The sequence below is a fragment of the Pleurodeles waltl genome, chromosome 6, assembly GCF_031143425.1.
Source record: "Pleurodeles waltl isolate 20211129_DDA chromosome 6, aPleWal1.hap1.20221129, whole genome shotgun sequence".
NCBI classification, from domain to species: domain Eukaryota; kingdom Metazoa; phylum Chordata; class Amphibia; order Caudata; family Salamandridae; genus Pleurodeles; species Pleurodeles waltl.
The window spans coordinates 1,317,493,946-1,317,511,551 of NC_090445.1; the positions used below are offsets into that span (position 1 = coordinate 1,317,493,946).

General features: G+C 43.9%; 1 protein-coding gene across 9 annotated transcripts in view; it reads left to right on the top strand.

Moving 5' to 3' along the window:
• The window catches only part of BMPR1A (bone morphogenetic protein receptor type 1A), a 435,163-nt gene that overhangs the window by 376,260 nt on the left and 41,297 nt on the right, over positions 1-17,606 (top strand). For all 9 annotated transcript variants that reach the window (XM_069240617.1, XM_069240609.1, XM_069240610.1 and 6 more), the window contains one exon: positions 10,961-11,136. In XM_069240617.1, coding sequence (XP_069096718.1) covers positions 10,961-11,136 — 176 coding nt within the window. The remainder of the gene's footprint in view (positions 1-10,960; positions 11,137-17,606) is intronic.

Below are 17,606 nucleotides of genomic sequence, written 5' to 3' on the forward strand. Positions count from 1 at the left end.
AGAGAAACAAGTTGTACAGTCTGAGCAGAACACTATATGGTGGACGTATGCACAATATGTGAATCTACAGCACTACATGACACAAATAGATGCTTACAGGGTAAGAAACATTTTCCTTCTGTTTTTTTTGGGGGGCTGATTGGGCTTCCCAAAAGCAAAGAGAGGAGCCCATATAGCCATAATTGTCTGGCAGCTGCTTGAGAAAGTAGCCTATTTTTTATCCAGTCATTTAGGTGTGGGACTGGTTGTAATTCCACAGCACTCCCATTTTTGTCCCTAGGAATTGTGTGGCTGATAATACTCTTTACGGACCTGTAATGTTATATTGCAGCTGAGAAAACACTTGTTTGAAACATGTGTGGCTGTAGATACACATGCTAGGCATACTCCTACCATTTAGTTTTGGGTCCGGATGTGTGCAAGTTGTTTTTCTTGACAGAAGTCTTTTGAGTCACAAGGCACAGTGACTCGTCCTCTTGCTGATAATGCACATGAGCATGGACTCCATTGTTAGATTGTTTTCTTTCTGCCGTGTTCGGACATGTGTGCCTTGGTTCTGTTTCGACACTATCACGGATCTCCATTCTGTTTGTGCAACGCTATTTCCCTCGTCGGTATTGTTTCGATCGTGTTGTCCATTCTGCGTTTCAAGTTATTTCTCTGTCTCTTGTCGATTCGCTTGGACGGCAGCCCCTACATGACCTCACCCTTTGGGGCCTTACTTTGGTCTCCATCACGTACTTCAGAGAATGCTTTGCTGGTGATGGAACAGACACAGTTCCGTTACTGCCTGCGCTGCCATGTGAAGTATCCCCAGACCAATCAACTTGTATGTAATCTGTGTTTGTTGCCACAGTACAGGAAAGCATATTGCAATGCCTGCTGCTTCTTCCTTGCAACACCTACTTCTCCTTCCGCTCAAAGAAAACCCTTCAGGACAGTTAAGAAATGTCACGTAGGAGCATCAAGGATACTCCAGACATCTTCGGTCATGAAGACGTCGAAGAAGAGGAAGAATACCGTCAGCTGGCAATGAAGAAGCATTATTCATTGAGGCCAGTTCCAGCTCTGGTCTCGAGGTCGACGTGGAGATGGAGGAATTTACACAGGCTCAAGAATTCATGAATGCGGTACCCCCGTCCTTCAACATTGTGTTGATCCCTCCAAAAGACATTTGGCACCTCTATTACAACATACAGAGGTCCTCAGTCCACCACTGCCTTCTGGCCATAGCTGGCACAAAGCAACTGGTTTGGAAGCCCCACCCTCTGACTCAGTGCCGAAACACCAACCAAACACAAAGCTTTCAGCACTTTGGTCCCGGAACGCCACCCAGCGCCTACCTGACACTTGGTGCTGCATCTGCCGCTTAAACGCTGTGCAGAGCGTCGGTACTAAAACGTGGGTCGGACCCAAAACCTTTTAAAGCCGACTTCCAAGCCTCATTCTGGCAGGCCACTGGAGCCCATTCTCCATATACTCCAAGAGCTACTGAATAGCAAGCAAAAGCAAATCCATATCCAGCCTCACACAGACGAATCTTTGATAGACCTTCGACTCCAGTTCCTCCTCCACTCAAACGACAGCTGTTTTTCCAGGAGGCTCTGGAATGACTGGTACCATCACAGTACTGAAACCTCGTCCTCCACCCTCACCACCACCTCCTCCACCACCACCACCACCAGCATCTTCACCGTCTCCACCACAGTCTGTAGAAGACCCACTAGATATTTCACCTCTGGGGTCTCCACAATATGATACAGCTGGGCAGGGTAGAGGACAAGACACTTTTGGAACAATACCAAATGTCGTTCCCTGGGATACTTATGATATGAACCCTCCAGGGGATACAGACCCTGATCTAAATCCCGCCCTTCCCTCCATTCCTGATGACTCAACATAATATCATCTGATAGCTAGAGCTGCTGCGATCCACGACATACAACTCCATAAAGAGCCTTTAGAATAGGTTGTTCTCTTTGAAACTCTTAAACCTCCTCATAAGGCTACCCAGCATCTACCTATGCTCAAGGGAATGCAAAGATACACAGAGGACATCAGCACCAGCACCTTGCTCATACATGGCTGCAAATTTCTGGTTTTAAACCAGAGGTACAACAAAATGTCCTTAATATGCCTTTTGATAAAGATCAAACACTAGAAAAAATTGAAAAAGCTAATGAGAAAGCAAAAGCAATGGGGGCCCTTCAAACACCTACTCCCAGTGGCTCCTCTCTCCACCCCAACTATAAGGGATGTTCCAAGGAAGCCTCTTCTGACCACTGCACCTCCTACCACTAGAATCAGGGCCTACATACCTCTGAGAGGTTACATCTGAGGTTCCTAAAGGGATAATAATACCAAAGGCAGAGGTAATGGTGCTTTCCCTCATGGAGCAACACCCACCACCAAGCAATTACTAATCTCTCCTACCCCTACCATATAACACCTTTCGGAGGTCGTTTACAGGATTACGTACCCACATGGTAAACACTTGCATCAGACAAGTGAGTGTTGGACATTATCGAACATGGCTATTGTCTGAAGCTTATTACCACACCTCTCACAATTCCACCTCACATTCACTGGCTATCACTGGATCTTCAAACATTGCTCAAACAGAAAGTCTGAGCTCTTCTGCTCAAGGGAGCTATAGAACCCATCCCTCTACATCATCAGGGGTATACTCTCTATGCATCCTGATACCCAAAATGTACAGGCCTCTACAGCCAGTCCTGGACCTGAAGCTGCTTAACCGGTACGTCCTGTCAGAGCACTTTCTCATGGGTGCATTACAAGATGTGATCCCACTTCCCCGACAAGGCAGCTTTATGGCAACACTAGACCTCAAGGACCCCTATTTTAACATACCAATACACCTAGCACATCACAAATATCTTGTGTTTGTGGTGGACAGCAAACATCATCAGTTCAGAGTCCTCCCTCTCGGGGTGAATACTTCACCTCAGGTAGTCACCAAGTGCCTAGTGGTGGTAGCAGCCCATTTTCACAAAGAGTCCATATAGTTGCATATCTGGACAATCAGCTTATCAAAGCCAACACTTAGCAACAGTGTCAACAACACACTCAGGTTACAATAGATCTGCTCCATTGCTTAGGGCTCACCATCAATGTCACCAAGTTTCACCTTCAAGCCCTGCAGGTTCATCCGTATCTACGGGGTATTCTAAACAGAGTAATAGGATTAACCTATCCCAATACTGCAAGAATCCAGAAATTCCAAGCATTAATACTAGAATAACAAACAAATCTCTGACTCACAGTGAGGATAATCATGCGTCTCTCAGATGTGATGGCCTCTTGTATTGCCATAGTATGCTATGCACAACTACATATGCGTCCGCACAGGAATGCCTAGTTCCACAATGGTCTCGATCAAAGGGTCAGTTAGAAGATCTATGGTTTATAGACTGACACACTCATCGCTCTATGCAGTGGTGAAATAGCATCAAACTTTTAAAAGGATGGTCTTTCCCTTACCCTGTTACCCGCATTGCATCACTGTCACAGTGGACACATCACTAATGAATGGTGTGCACACTTGCAGGATGTCACAATACAGGGTCTGTGGGGCACCAAACACCTGAGTCTCCACATCAGCTACCTAGAACTCCAAGCTGTTCACCTAGCATTGAAAGCATTCCTACCACACCTGATTGGCAAGGATGACCTCGTCTGGATGGGCAATATGGCAGCCATGTATTATCAATAAAATTGGTGGTGGGGGTGGCACATTCTCCACAATTATCTCACCTTTCACACCATTTAGAGATGGGCTCTATATCACAACATTCACCTGTTAGCGGGAACACCTTTCGAGAACAGACAACGATTTTGTACCCCTCAGCAGGATGTAACAGCAAGTCTACAGGTGGGAACTCCACCCCCAAGTCGTCCTTTCATACTTTCACAGATGGTGTTTCCTCAAGTAGATCTGTTTGCAACTGCAGACAACGCCAAGTGGCTAAACTTCAGGTCCACCTTCCCATACCCATTACCCAGGGGCAACGCACTATGGATAAGTTGGTCAATGATAATTGCCTACTCTTTTCAACCTCTCCCCTCCTTCCATTTCTGGTTCAAAAGCTCAGGCAAACATCTCTCACACTAACACTAGTGGCTCCCACATGGGCTCCTCAGCCCTGGTTCACAACATTATTTTCTCCCAAAAGTTGTCTCTCACTTTCACCTCAGTCAGGTGGTTTAGTTGCTGTTTTCTTCCCTCAACCTGAATCCGTTGCAGAGAGAGCTCACTAAACATTGGATGCCAAAAGAGTGCTTATGTTCTACGTTGATAGAACTAAAACGTTTAGAAACACTAAACAGCTATTTCTTTCTTTTTTGCCACGGCGTAAAAAAAAGCCTATAGCCAAATCCAGTATTGCCACATGGATAGTTAAGTGCATTCCGACATATTACGTGAAAGCCAAAATAACTCTACCTACACCTCTTAGAGCACACTCTTCTCTGAAGAAAGGAGCAGCGCTGGCTTGCATAGGAAACTTTCCAGTAGCTGACCTATGCAAAGCAGCTACATGGTCTACACCACACACTTTCACCAAACATCATTGTGTGGATGTTCTAGCACGCCAACAAACCAATGTAGGTCAGGCAGTGCTATGTGCTCTTTTCCAAACATCTGCAACACCTACAGGCTAGCCACTGCTTCTGAGGAGGTCTGCTTTACAGTCTGTGCAAAGCATGTGTATGTAGAGCCACATGTCTCAAGCAGAATATGTTACTTACCCTGTAAGTATCTGTTTGTGGCATGTAGTGCTGTAGATTCACATGCGCCCCCCATCCTCACTGGACACCTATGGCCGTTGCAGTTTACTTCATATACATATGGACCTCTGATTGCTTACAATTACTTTACACTCCATTCTCACTGCCTGCCAGAAAGCAATCTAACAATATAGTAGAGGGCCATGTGCATTATTACCAAGAGGAGAAGTCAAGGCTTCGTGACTCAAACGACTTTTGTGAAGAAAAACACACATCCAGACCCAACACTAGATGGCAGGTATATTCAAAGCATGTGAATTTACAGCACTTCATGACACGAACAGATGCTTACTGGCTAAGGACATGTTTCTTATGTGCATATTACTTGTAGGGCGTATTTATGCCTGTCCCGTTACTCACTGGAATCAAATTGAGGCAGAAAGTTATATTTCAGAACTAATGCAGAAACAGTTTTTGCCGCCCGCTTCTTAGACTTGCATGCTTGGGCTTGCTGCCACCTAGTATTAGAAACCGTAAATAGTTCCATCGTTGGAAAGTACAAACCTAGTTTTATTTGGCTGAAAGTGTGTGGTGAAGTGGGGTGGGTGTTCCAATTCAGTGCGGAATTTACAAACGTTGTGTAATCCTGATTCGATCAGAAACACTTGCACCAGAATGGTGATTAGTTTAACATGTGATAGGAGAATTTCTGATGAATTAAGGACCCACTAAATGAAACTCTGGATTCATGTTTTCTAGTTTTAACAGATAAAAAGATTTGGGTGGAACACTCCAAACAAATCTAACAAGGAGGACATTTTGCTTAAAAAAATATATATATATGTAATTTTACCAGTCGTGATTTTATCAGCAAAGATCAGTTTAAAAAAAAAAAAAAACTCTTAACATACTTTGTAGAGAAAAGGGCTCAACTTTTTTTTACAGCTATCTTAAGGTAGTCACAAAATGTTCACAAACCAGACAGTTTTTTTGTACCATTCTATACGTTTCTGGAAGTTTCACAGAAGGCCAAACTTCAATTAAGTAATTAAGCATTCAAGATTTTTTTCATGTTGAAAGAAGCACTTCGAATTCTACGAGAAGTAAACATTAAGTGATGAAAACTACAAGTATTGTTTTTTTGGTGGAAAATGGCACAGCAAAACTTTCTAATTTGGCACATCTCTAATAAACGTCCGAGCCATTGTTGTATCAATTCTCATTTCTACTGACCCGATAAGGGTCACTTTTACCATTTAGAGAAAGTGGAGATATTTTTGAGGGCAGAATCCTGCTCAGCCAGAAGCTGCACAATTACAGCTCCAGCATCAGCTATTTTTTAACTCCCTAATACAATTGTATTCCTACACTGTTCAATTAAACCCTCTCTATTGTGTCTTCTCAGTTTTATATACACTATGCAAATATATGAAAAATGCTTTATTAGTATCGTGTTACTTTCTCTGCAGTGCTTAATTCATTTCGCAAATCCAGCCCAGGGTTTAGTGTTAAACGTGGCTGGCCTTGCCCCCTTGCATTGTTGAATGTTAGCAGAGGGAACTGATTTACCTAGCAGTCCATATGTGGTATCCCCTAACACTGAAGCTGTGATGCATTCCATGGCTAAAAAGCATGTGGGTAATATTGTCATAAAGGATGCCTTTTATTAGCCCTGGAGTGACTGGGATGTCGATGAAGATGAATGGAAGGATAAGGGATGGAAGCTGGTTGCCGGGAGGAGACAGTGTTTGGAAAATAATTTCTCCAATCTGAAGTGTAGACCACAGTACACATTTTGTATGGAGTTTGTTCAAGATGCTAGTGGCATTGCTCGAGTTTAACTGGTTAAAGCTTCATAATTTCCAGTTAATTTACAGTGCACTTCTATCCAAAATAAAATTAGATTCCATGTATTTGAAAGTATAGTTGATGCACTGTGTGTCTTATTTTAACTTTACAAAGTTACCAATTCTTAGTTGTAAGCCATATGCTACATAGTTGGAAATAGACTACAAGGTCCCATGTAGAAGGATGGGGTACAAGCCTCCAACACCATCTTTTGTTGAGGACATGAAGGCCCCAAGCCTGAAGCGGTTGCAACAAGAGATGGATGCTAAGCAACACCATTTCTTAATTAACCAGCTTACCGGCAAAATCTCCACCAAGCCCCCTCCACTATCAGAGTTGATCCCTTGCAAGATGGCTCTTGCTTTTGAGGAAGAACTTCCCACAGTGTCTTCTTCTCGGAACCTCTACCTAAGAGACAGACACAGCCACCAGACATGTCATTCTTCCATACACTCACCCAACCTCCGGCACTGAAGCCTCCAACACTGCCTCCACCTGGCTGTCTAAGTGCTGGATCTCCAGAGGGCAGGCCCTACGGACCTTTTAAAAATCAAAACCAACCAAGCGCTCACTGATGTCCCAGGGAACGAGTACAACCTAGGTCCCACAGGAGACTCTGACCTCATGATGCAGCTGCGTGCCATAAGGTGATTCAGCAGGCAGCCACATTTCACAAAGTGGACTTGCACGTAAAACAAAGATTTCCTCATGTTGATGTGCTGCAAATCTGGAGTCCACTTCTTCTGTACTGAAAAGAATACTGAAGTCTGCCCTTAACAATTTCAAAAAGCCTATCAGGGCCAGAATAGGTTACCCCCATGGCAGATAAGAAGCTTTGACCCTCCCCCAGTGATCCAGTTTAGATTAAGGGACAGGTCCCACCAGACTGCTTAGTGTCCACACAGGCATGCCTCCACCCAAGCCACTGGTGATGCTGCTTTTCCGATGAAGAAGAGTAAAAAAATAAATAGGTGATGTGGCAGTGCAGCCGCTCTCCTATCAAGATACAATAGGGGACAATGGAGTGGAATGAGGTACCTGGCTCTGTACCTCTGGGTTTAAACCCAAAGTGCAGCAGCATCTCATCAACCTCCCATTTGACAGGAAGCAGGTTAAGGAGAAGCTCTGAAAGATCAAAAAATATATGAAGACAGTCAAAACCATGTGGGCTTTCCAGGCTGCATCTTTTACAGGCTGTTTTTGGAGACACCAACCCAGAGATTGGGCCAAGACTGCTTCTCCTGAGCAACCCTAATACCACAGGCAGCAGCAGGGTCTACAGTAGGGCATACATAGACTCCATCCTAAATGAAAGGTTGCTCATGTATCCTCTTCAAGAGTGCCTTGCAATCCAGTGGTCTCAAGCATAAGGTAAAACGAATATCTATAACGATTCTGGCCAAGACACACCGCTTTCTGCAGTGGTGATCAACCACCAACCTTCTGCAAGGCAGGGCTTTCGCCTACCCAGCCATGAGCACGGATTCCTCTCTTACAGGTTGGGGCTTGCATCTTACACCACACACAATCAAAGGACAGTTACTTGGAACTACTGGCCATGCAACTATCCCTCAAAGCATTTCTTCAACTCATCCATACCAAAGTAGTCCTGAGCAGAACTGCCTACTTAAGAGCCTTGTATTATATCCAGAAACAGGGTGGCACACAGTCCCCTCAGCTCCATCACCTAGCACAGAAGATTCGGACCCAGGTGCTTCCCTGCAACATTCAAATTCTAGTGGAGCATCAACTGAGGATAGCCATCAATCAACTTTGCGGACCTGATCAGCAGGATGTCTCAACAAGTCCATAAATGGGAACTCCACCCCAGCCCCCTTCACAGATATTTTCAGTGGTGGGGCACTTTTCAGATCTATTCTCCACCACAACGCAAAATGCCAAAGCTTTAATACCATTTGCTCACACCCATAGTCAGTGCACTCTGGATGAACTGGTCTAGGACATAAGCCTATGCTTTTCTACCCTTCCAATTGCTTCCATTTCTGGGCAGGAAGCTCAAGCAGACATCTCTAGCTGTCATCGAAGTAGCTCTAATAAAGGCCAGACAGCCTTGTTTTTCCATTTTCCTGGAGGCAACCCCCACAAGAGGCTTCCTATCAAGCTAGACCTCCTCACACTGAAACAAGGCAGAGTCAGACATTTGGACCCAGGGCAACTCACTTGCGATCTTTCATCTGAGGTCCTAACCTTTGGGTACCTCCACCTCCCCCAAGAATAAATGTTCATCTAGAAGGAGGCCTAGTGGCCCACAACATGCAACAAGTATGAAACACTTGGAAGAGGAGGTTCATCCATTACTGCAATTCCAACAAATCAGATCCTTTAAAAGTTACAGCGCAGGCGAGTGTCACCTACCTTTTGCACCTGCAGAAAGCAAGCCTAGCCTACACATCTGTTTAACTTTTAACAGCTGTTGCTGCCTACATGCTAATCAGACAACACACATCTTTGTTCTGGATACAAGTGGTTAAAGTATTTATGAAGGGACTCACAAGGGTTTATTCCCTCCAGAGCTCCTCCTGCTGCAGTCTGAACCCTCAATGTAGTCAGTACCAGACGTATGGGTCACCATTTGAGCCTACCACTCATACCGTATGTAGTGCCTTTTTTGTGGCCATCATCATGCTTTGTCGCATCAGCGATAAGCAAGCACTTAACATTCAAGAGCCTTTCATACAGCTAGACAGAGATAGGGAAGCTCCTACAACCAACAATAAGTTCCTCCCTAAGGTAGTGTTGCCCTTCCATTTTAACTAGACCATGGAACTTATAATCTTCTACCTGCATCCCAATTCTGTGGTAGAAAGAGCACTGCATATGTTAGATGTTAAGAGATCTCTCATGAATTATCTTGATACGACAAATTACTTCCTCAAATCAAACCAGCTCTTCATCTCCTTTGTTAAACCTCACAAAAGGCAGCCAATCTTCTGGGCTGATTAAGCCTGGTGGATTGCACAGCAATGGCGAAGGTGTGTCGGCCCCCTGGGTGAGCCAGCGACAGAAAAATAAAAAATAGTTCCCTATCGTTTTATTTGTCAGCTCACAAGAAAGTGGCTACTACAGTCTTCTTATGCAACATCCCCTCCGACAGTATTTGCAAAGCAGCCACCTGGTCAACTCTACACACTTTTAGTAAACTTTATTGTATGTACATCTTGACCCATCAGCAAGATGAAGTTGGCCAAGCCATTTTAAGGACATTATTCCACACATCTGCCTCATCCACTCACTAGCAACCGGGGATTGTACGGAACTGCTATACAGCCATACATGCAACAAATGGAAAGTGCTAATTAGCCAATAAACATAAGTTTGTAGTGTGTAGTACTGTAGATTCACATGCACCCACTTTCCTCCCTGGATGCTGTACCTCTGTGAGATAATCTCATAATCACTGTACATATTCTACATTGTGCTGCAGCACCATACATCCACCCAACCCCTGTTCAGAAACAATCTAACATGATTGCGGTGCCCAAGAGTAGTGTACACTGCGAGAAATTTTACCACATCTTGCGACTTAAGTGACTTCTTTAAAGGGAAACAACTTGCAAATGTCCGAGCCTAACTCTAGATGGCAGTACTAAGCTAAGCATTTGAATTCACATTCCTACACTCTACGAGCAGATGCTTTCAGGTTAATTAGCATTATTATTATATATCTCACTCTTAGTACATCACTTGTTTTGAAACATACCTTTTGTTACTGTACAGTACAGCTATTTACAAAATAATTACATCGAGTATTCTAAATGATGTAGAATACATCGTAGAGGAATAGCTATTATTCCATAAAGAGAGTAAATGTATTTAAAGGCAACTGTAATAATAAAAGGGCAGGTATTTGTGTACCAGAGTTGGTATACAATTGAAGTATTTTTGTATAGTATTGAATGTGTACTTAATAAATTAGAAGTTCAGCTTTTACTACAATTGTACAAATGCAAATAGTTAATGAATATGGACAGTAATTTACAAATTGTCTATTGTTAATTTCCGTAGCACTGGGTAAATTTAAATGTAGAATGGCTGCATAAATGCAGCTATTACTGTAGACATACATGAATTGCTGTAATATAACCATATATTGTATAGTTGTCTCCCCAGAGGCACCCATCCAAAAGTTGTCTATTTAATCATAGCTGTGAAAGTACTGCTGTTAATATAAAAGAAAACATCCATAGCACAATTAACGTTAATACGCATGGAAGAGGTCTTGTCAATTTCTAGAATATGCATGTTTGTCTTTTCATTTCAATTGAATAATCTTGCATGAAAACATTGCAATGCCACTTCTAACATGCTTACTGTTATTTGCCTTCTCACATACGTGCCTTTGCAGTGATACAAATGAGGTAGATATACCTCAAAACACCAGAGTTGGGACAAAGCGTTATATGGCACCAGAGGTCCTGGATGAGACCCTGAACAAGAACCACTTCCAGGCCTATATAATGGCAGACATTTACAGCTTTGGCCTGATCATCTGGGAGATGTCTCGGCGATGTGTCACTGGAGGTAGGAATCCTACTGTAGAAAATACTTTAAAGGTGTGGTCTCTTCCACTGCATTTCAAAACGGCGCACATGCTTGGCGGAGGGTCAAATGATCTTAATTGGAGTTTCCTGGTGGGAGTTTGTTCACTTTCATTGGAGTGGTCACATGTAGACCAGTCTACACCCACTATTTATTTATTTTTAAAAACACAAACAGTGGTTCTTGAGGTAAAAGCTCGAAGGTAGAATAGTGCACACATTAGTCAATCAATATCTCTTAGGCAATCAACTCAGTAACTGTTAGGCAGCTTAGATCTGTTTGTTGGGTTAACAGCTTGTCTCTTCCTATCCAATGTATTTCATCTCGATGAATAAACTTGGGGGGAGACCAAGTCGGTGTTTACATTTAGATTAAAGTTCCATGCCATGCACAGGTCATTTAAATGGGAATGTCTGACATGTTTAGTCTGTTCAAAAGGCATTTTAATTTATTAAAATGTAGATATCTTCCACACTTTAACTGAAGCCAATATAGGAAATTCAAACATGGTCTAGAACTGTGGTCTCTAAAATAGAAATTGCTTAGGCGGGGGTCTCTGGGGTCAGGTAAGGACTCTGTGTAAGTGTTGTGTTGATTTACTGTATGCAGCTGTTACTGTACCAGACAAATCAAAAAGTTAATTTCACAAGAACAAGAGTGGTAAATGGGTCTGGCAGTAACCACCAGTAGGCTGAATGCACCATTTAGTCAAAAGGATAAGTCAGTGTCCAGTGTATCAAGTCCTTTGACCTTTTATGCACCAGTTGTTTCCCCCAGCAAAACGGATAAAAAACAGGAGATATTGAATATCGCAACAATCGTGCAAACCTTAGCTTATATACTTTGTTTCATCTGTCAAATATATCTGCTCATTTATTAACTTAGTAAATGTGATTGTTAGTCTCTAAAATGTCTACTGACCCTATCCTTTCCATAATCGTTCTTTGCTTCAGATGGAACCAAGTTTTTGATTACTTAATTATTTGTTAAGGTTTATGATTTCCCCAGAATATATTAAATCTGATGGGGGAGAATGGGGTTGCAATGTGGAGTGATAGTGTAGGAACACCTCAGTCTGCCCTAGGCTTACTACCACTGTTCTGGCTGATTGAGAGTTGATCTCAGTTAACCCAAGTCTAGGGTTCAGTTTTCACCAAATGTGCGCGTCTCCCCAGATGTTAATGTATGATTCCTGTTGACTTGCAAGTATTTTCTTTGAAGTTCCTATTAACCCCTTAGCTGCTGGGCCGTTTCCCCCCCAGTGCTGCGCCCTTTTTTGGCTATTTGGGGTAGTTCGCGCTTAGGCCTTCATAACTTTTTGTCCACATAAGCTATCCACGCCAAATTTGCGTCCTTTTTTTCCAACATCCTAGGGATTCTAATGGTACCCAGAGTTTGTGGTTTCCCCTGGAGGAGACCAAGAAAATAGGCAAAATACAGTGAAAATTTAGTTTTTTCCAAAAAAATGGGAAAAAAGGGCTGCCGAAGAAGGCTTGTGGTTTTTTCCCTGAAAATGCCATCAACAAAGGGTTTCTGGTGCTGAAATCACTATCTTCCCACCTTTCAGGAACGGGCAGACTTGAATCAGAAAACCACATTTTCCAACACAAATTTGGCATTTTACTGGGACATACCCCATTGTTACTATTTTTGGTGCTTTCAACCTCCTTCCAGTTAGTGACAGGAATGGGTGTGAAACCAATGCTGGATCCCGGAAAGCTAAACATTTCTTAAAACTAGACAAAATTCTGAATTCAGCAAGGGGTCATTTGTGTAGATCCTACAAGGTTTTCCTACAGAAAATAACAACTGAAATAAAACAATATTGAAATTGAGCTGAAAACAGCCATTTTTCTTTACGTTTTACTCTGTAACTTTTTCCTGCGATGTCAGATTTCTGAAAGCAATATACCGTTTTGTCTGCTGGACTCTTCTGGTTGCGGGGATATAAAGGGCTTGTAGGTTCATCAAGAACCCTAGGTACCCAGAGCCAATAAATGAGCTGCACCCTGCAGTTGGTTTTCATTCTATACTGGGTATACAGCAATTCATTTGCTGAAATATGAAGAGTGAAAAAGAGGTATCAAGAAAACCTTTGCATTTCCAAAATGGGATCAAGATAAGGTTTTGAGGAGCAGTGGTTATTTGCACAACACTGAATTCCGAGGTGCCCATACTAGCATGTGAATTGCAGGGCATTTCTCAAATAGACGTCTTGTTTACACACTCTTATATTTGGAAGGAAAAAATGTAGAGAAAGATAAGGGACAATAACACTTGTTTTGCTATTCTATGTTCCCCCAAGTCTCCCGATAAAAATGATACCTCACTTGTGTGGGTAGGCCTAGTGCCCGCGACAGGAAAAGCCCCAAAACAAAACATGGACACATCCCATTTTTTGATAGAACAGCTGTTTTTTCCAAAGTGCCTACCTGTAGATTTTGGCTTCTAGCTCAGCCGGCACCCAGGGAAACCTACCAAACCTGTGCATTTTTGAAAACTATAGACCTAGGGGAATCCAAGATGGGGTGACTTGCGGGGCTGTGACCAGGTTCTGTTACCCAGAATCCTTTGCAAACCTCAAAAAATGGCAAAAAAAACAGGTTTTCCTCACATTTCGGTGACAGAAAGTTCTGGAATCTGAGAGGAGCCACAAATTTCCTTCCACCCAGCGTCCCCCCAAGTCTCCCGATAAAAATGATACCTCACTTGTGTGGGTAGGCCTAGCGCCCGCGACAGGAATTGATCACACAAGGGTCAATGGTAGTCCTTGCTTGAGGTCTACTGTTAACCCTGGAGTGATTCATTCCTGAAGCAGGCACTAGGCGCAGGCACACAAGCGGGGTTGTGTTTTTATCAGGACAAGTGGGGAAACACTGGGTGGTAGGAATTTTGAGGATCCCTGCAGATCCCTGGACTTCTGCTCATTGGAATGCAAGGAAAATGTGTTTTTTAAGCACATAATGTAATTTCAAGGGGATTCTGGGTGAAGGAAAACTGGTGAGAGCCATGCAAGTCCTGCACCCTTGGACTCCCCTGGTACTAGTTTGTTAAAGTTAACCCACCACTCACACTGGTTGGTTTTAGCACCTCCAGAAATTATGGTTTCAAAGCATGATTACTTATCAAAGTATCTGAATATTGAAACCAAGCCTTCTGAAGGTGGGCCATAAAGCCGCGTCCAGGCACCAACCTCTTTATGGTCCATTCACACGCCATTCACGCACAACAAACAACCCTTTCATATCGCCAGCCACGGGCCCAATCCAACCAATCACTCCACTCGCATTAACTTACCGCTGCCAGACAAGGGCCCATCACATTCACACGCCACAGAACGGAATAAGTTTGACTACATTTTACCACCTGTCAAGTAACTGCCTCCTTCTTCCTTAACATTACCAAATGCATGCATAATGAATCTTTACTAATGACTCCTGTGACAGCCACCTGAGGCTCAGGAAGACATGTTTTTCATGCGCCTTTAACGCACTCTCTGTGCTAAATCCAACTCCTTCCAGTTTGTGGATGCAAGTTGGGGGTGTCCGAGTATGCCGTACAAAGCGATTCCTCGAACTGAGTGAGCATATCTACCTTTGAAACTAAGGGAGACATGCTGGGGATTTCTCATGATGTTCCCTAAAGAGAAGGTCATAGGCTATGGAAAAGGGTAGTGTTTGGTACGTAGGGGAGTCCATGAGAACGTAGCATATGTCCCAGCCAACATTATGTGCAGTGATGTGACTATAATGCACTTATACAGCAAACTGAACATCTACTAAGTTCTGATGGAGGATGAACATGAAAAGCAGGTCAAACACTGACCTATACAAGTCATTCTCCTTCAGTGCTGGGATGGCACCAATGGGTTTGTATCCATAGGTGTAGATGATGTACATCTGTACTACCTTTACTATCTGCCTTCTACCTGTGCAATAACCCTGTGAAGGCACTCCTACCATAAGCTTTCCTTACCCATCCATGTCTCTGTTCTCATCAGAGTCCTGGCTAATCCTGTATAATAGCCAAGTGAACCTACACTAGTTTGTGGAAGCAAGTTGGGGGTTTCCAAGTATGCCCTACAAAGTGATTCCTCGAACTGAGAGAGCATATCTACCGTTGAAAGTAAGGTAGACATGCAGGTGAAGAAAGGGTACTCCGTGGCAATGTGGCATATGTTCTGTCCACTAGTATATGCAGTAGGGGGAAGAAAATGCATGTTAATTGAACAGAACACCGACCACGCCAAAAGGAAGTCCATGATGAAGTAAAATTCTGTGGCTCCTTGCCTAACGAAGCAGTGGCCCATGGACGTTCGGTATCCATGCACTGCCACTGAAAGGATTACCCAACAGCAGCTCAACCTCAGTCGATTTCCCAGAACTTTGCTTTAGTATGATACAACGTAAAGCAAGTAGGGATACAGAGGCCTGGTTGTGATGGACACTGGGGACAGTAATACCGACTCTCCTGCCGCTTTCCATGCTTTGAGCACACTTTACAGCGACGACATGGACAATCCTTTTTGGGTGTTTTAGGTATGCGATCAGCAAAGTGTCGCTCCTGCAGCCTTGCCACATCCTCCAGAACATATGAGGTGGAGGCTGCTGCTTCTTCTGTAACAGCAGTGAGGCTTTCAATTACAGACAACTGGAAGTCAAGGAAAGTCATGAGTCTTCCTGTTGTTGTCTGACAGTAAACAACATACGCATTATATGTTGCCATCTGAATCAGGTGGGTAAACAGTTTCTTGTACCAAGTGCGAGTTTTACGACACGCATTGTATGGTTGAAGAACCTGGTCGTTCTTGTCCACTCCACCCATGTACTTATTGTAATCGAGTATACAGATGGGCTTGTGGACTTCGGCCATCTGACCCCAAACCGTGATGGGAGAAGTGCTCTCATCATGAATTGTAGTGAGCACGTATACATCACGCCTATCTAGGAACTTGACTGCGAGCAGTTCGTTAGAACGCAATGCAGTACTCTGTGATTTCTGGAGCTTCTTTCAAACAAGCTCCTGCGGGAATCCTTTGCGGTTACAACGAACTGTACCGCAGGCCACAGTGCCAGCTTTGTAGAGCTCACTGAACAGCTCTACTCCTGTATAGAAATTGTCCACATAAAGGTTATAACCTTTGTGAAGAAGTGGCTGGACAAGTTCCCATACAATCTTACCTGTGACCCCTAACGCGGGAGGGCAACTTACAGGGTTTAGGGTAGAATCCTTCCCTGTATACACTCTCAGGCTGTACACATAGCCAGTAGAGCTCTCACACAGCATGTACAGCTTTATGCCATAGCGAGCTCTTTTGCTCGCAATGTACTGTCTGAAAAGCAGCCGTCCTTTGTACAGGATCAAGGACTCATCGACTGCTATATTCTTTCCAGGAGTATAGATCTCTGGAAACCTGGCAGACAAATGTTCCACCACAGGCCGAATTTTGAACAACCTGTCATGATCTACAATGGTCCCGGGGCAATGCAGCAGAATTGTCATTGAAATGCAGAATGCGCTGCAGTAGCAAAAGACGATCTCTGCTCATGTATGGTGCGAAGATGGGAGTTACCCAAACCGTGCGAGTCGTCCAGTAGGACTGCAAGGTGGGTTTCTGTACTAACCCCATTTGAACGTAAGGCCCAAAAATATCTTCAACTCCGCCAGCGAAGTGGGAGTCCACTGGCGTGCCCTAGAATGGGGCACTAGAGTGCCTCCGCACTCCTTCAGAAATTGGTCTGCACGCAAATTTGTTTGCTGCACAACTTTCTGAAGAAAGTCAACATCCAAAAACAGATAGATGTAGTCGACTGGCAAAAAGTTAGCTGTATCGACTTTACATCCAGCGTCACCAGTAAAAGGTGGAATTTGGGGCTGAACCAAACAGGGGGGCTGCCAAGAGAGCACTCTCTCTACGTGCTTGCGGCAGCAAGCACGTCCTCTCTGGGTTCGGCTAACCCAATGTGGTCCCGCTGCCCAGAATGTGCTTGCGAAGGGACAGCACGGATGTCGTCATTGTCTCCTTCAGACTCACTGGAAGAGGTGTCGTCAGATGGGACTCCGCCGACTGAAAAATCACTCCCAGAATCTGCCCCATTGTCCTCTCCCTCAGATGCTGTCTCAGTGTCTGCTGTCTCAGTCTCTGAGCCTACATCAGAACTGTCCTCCATAACCCGAGCTAGGGCTTGATCAGCAGTCATCCAACGAGAGGCCATCTCTGCAACTGGCTAAACTGTCCCTCTAAATTACTAGCCTACGTAGAAGGCAGATAGTCACAAAATTGCTTGTGGGTATGTTTGTTGTGTACTACAGGAAATGTCGTCACCTTACCTTCGCTTCTTCTCCAATTCTGCAGATTCTCTGAAAACACTGAAAAAAACAAAAAAAGAATGTATTACTTCACCTTACCACACACCCTGTGCAACAGTAATTTTTGGTGCTCTGCCTCCCAT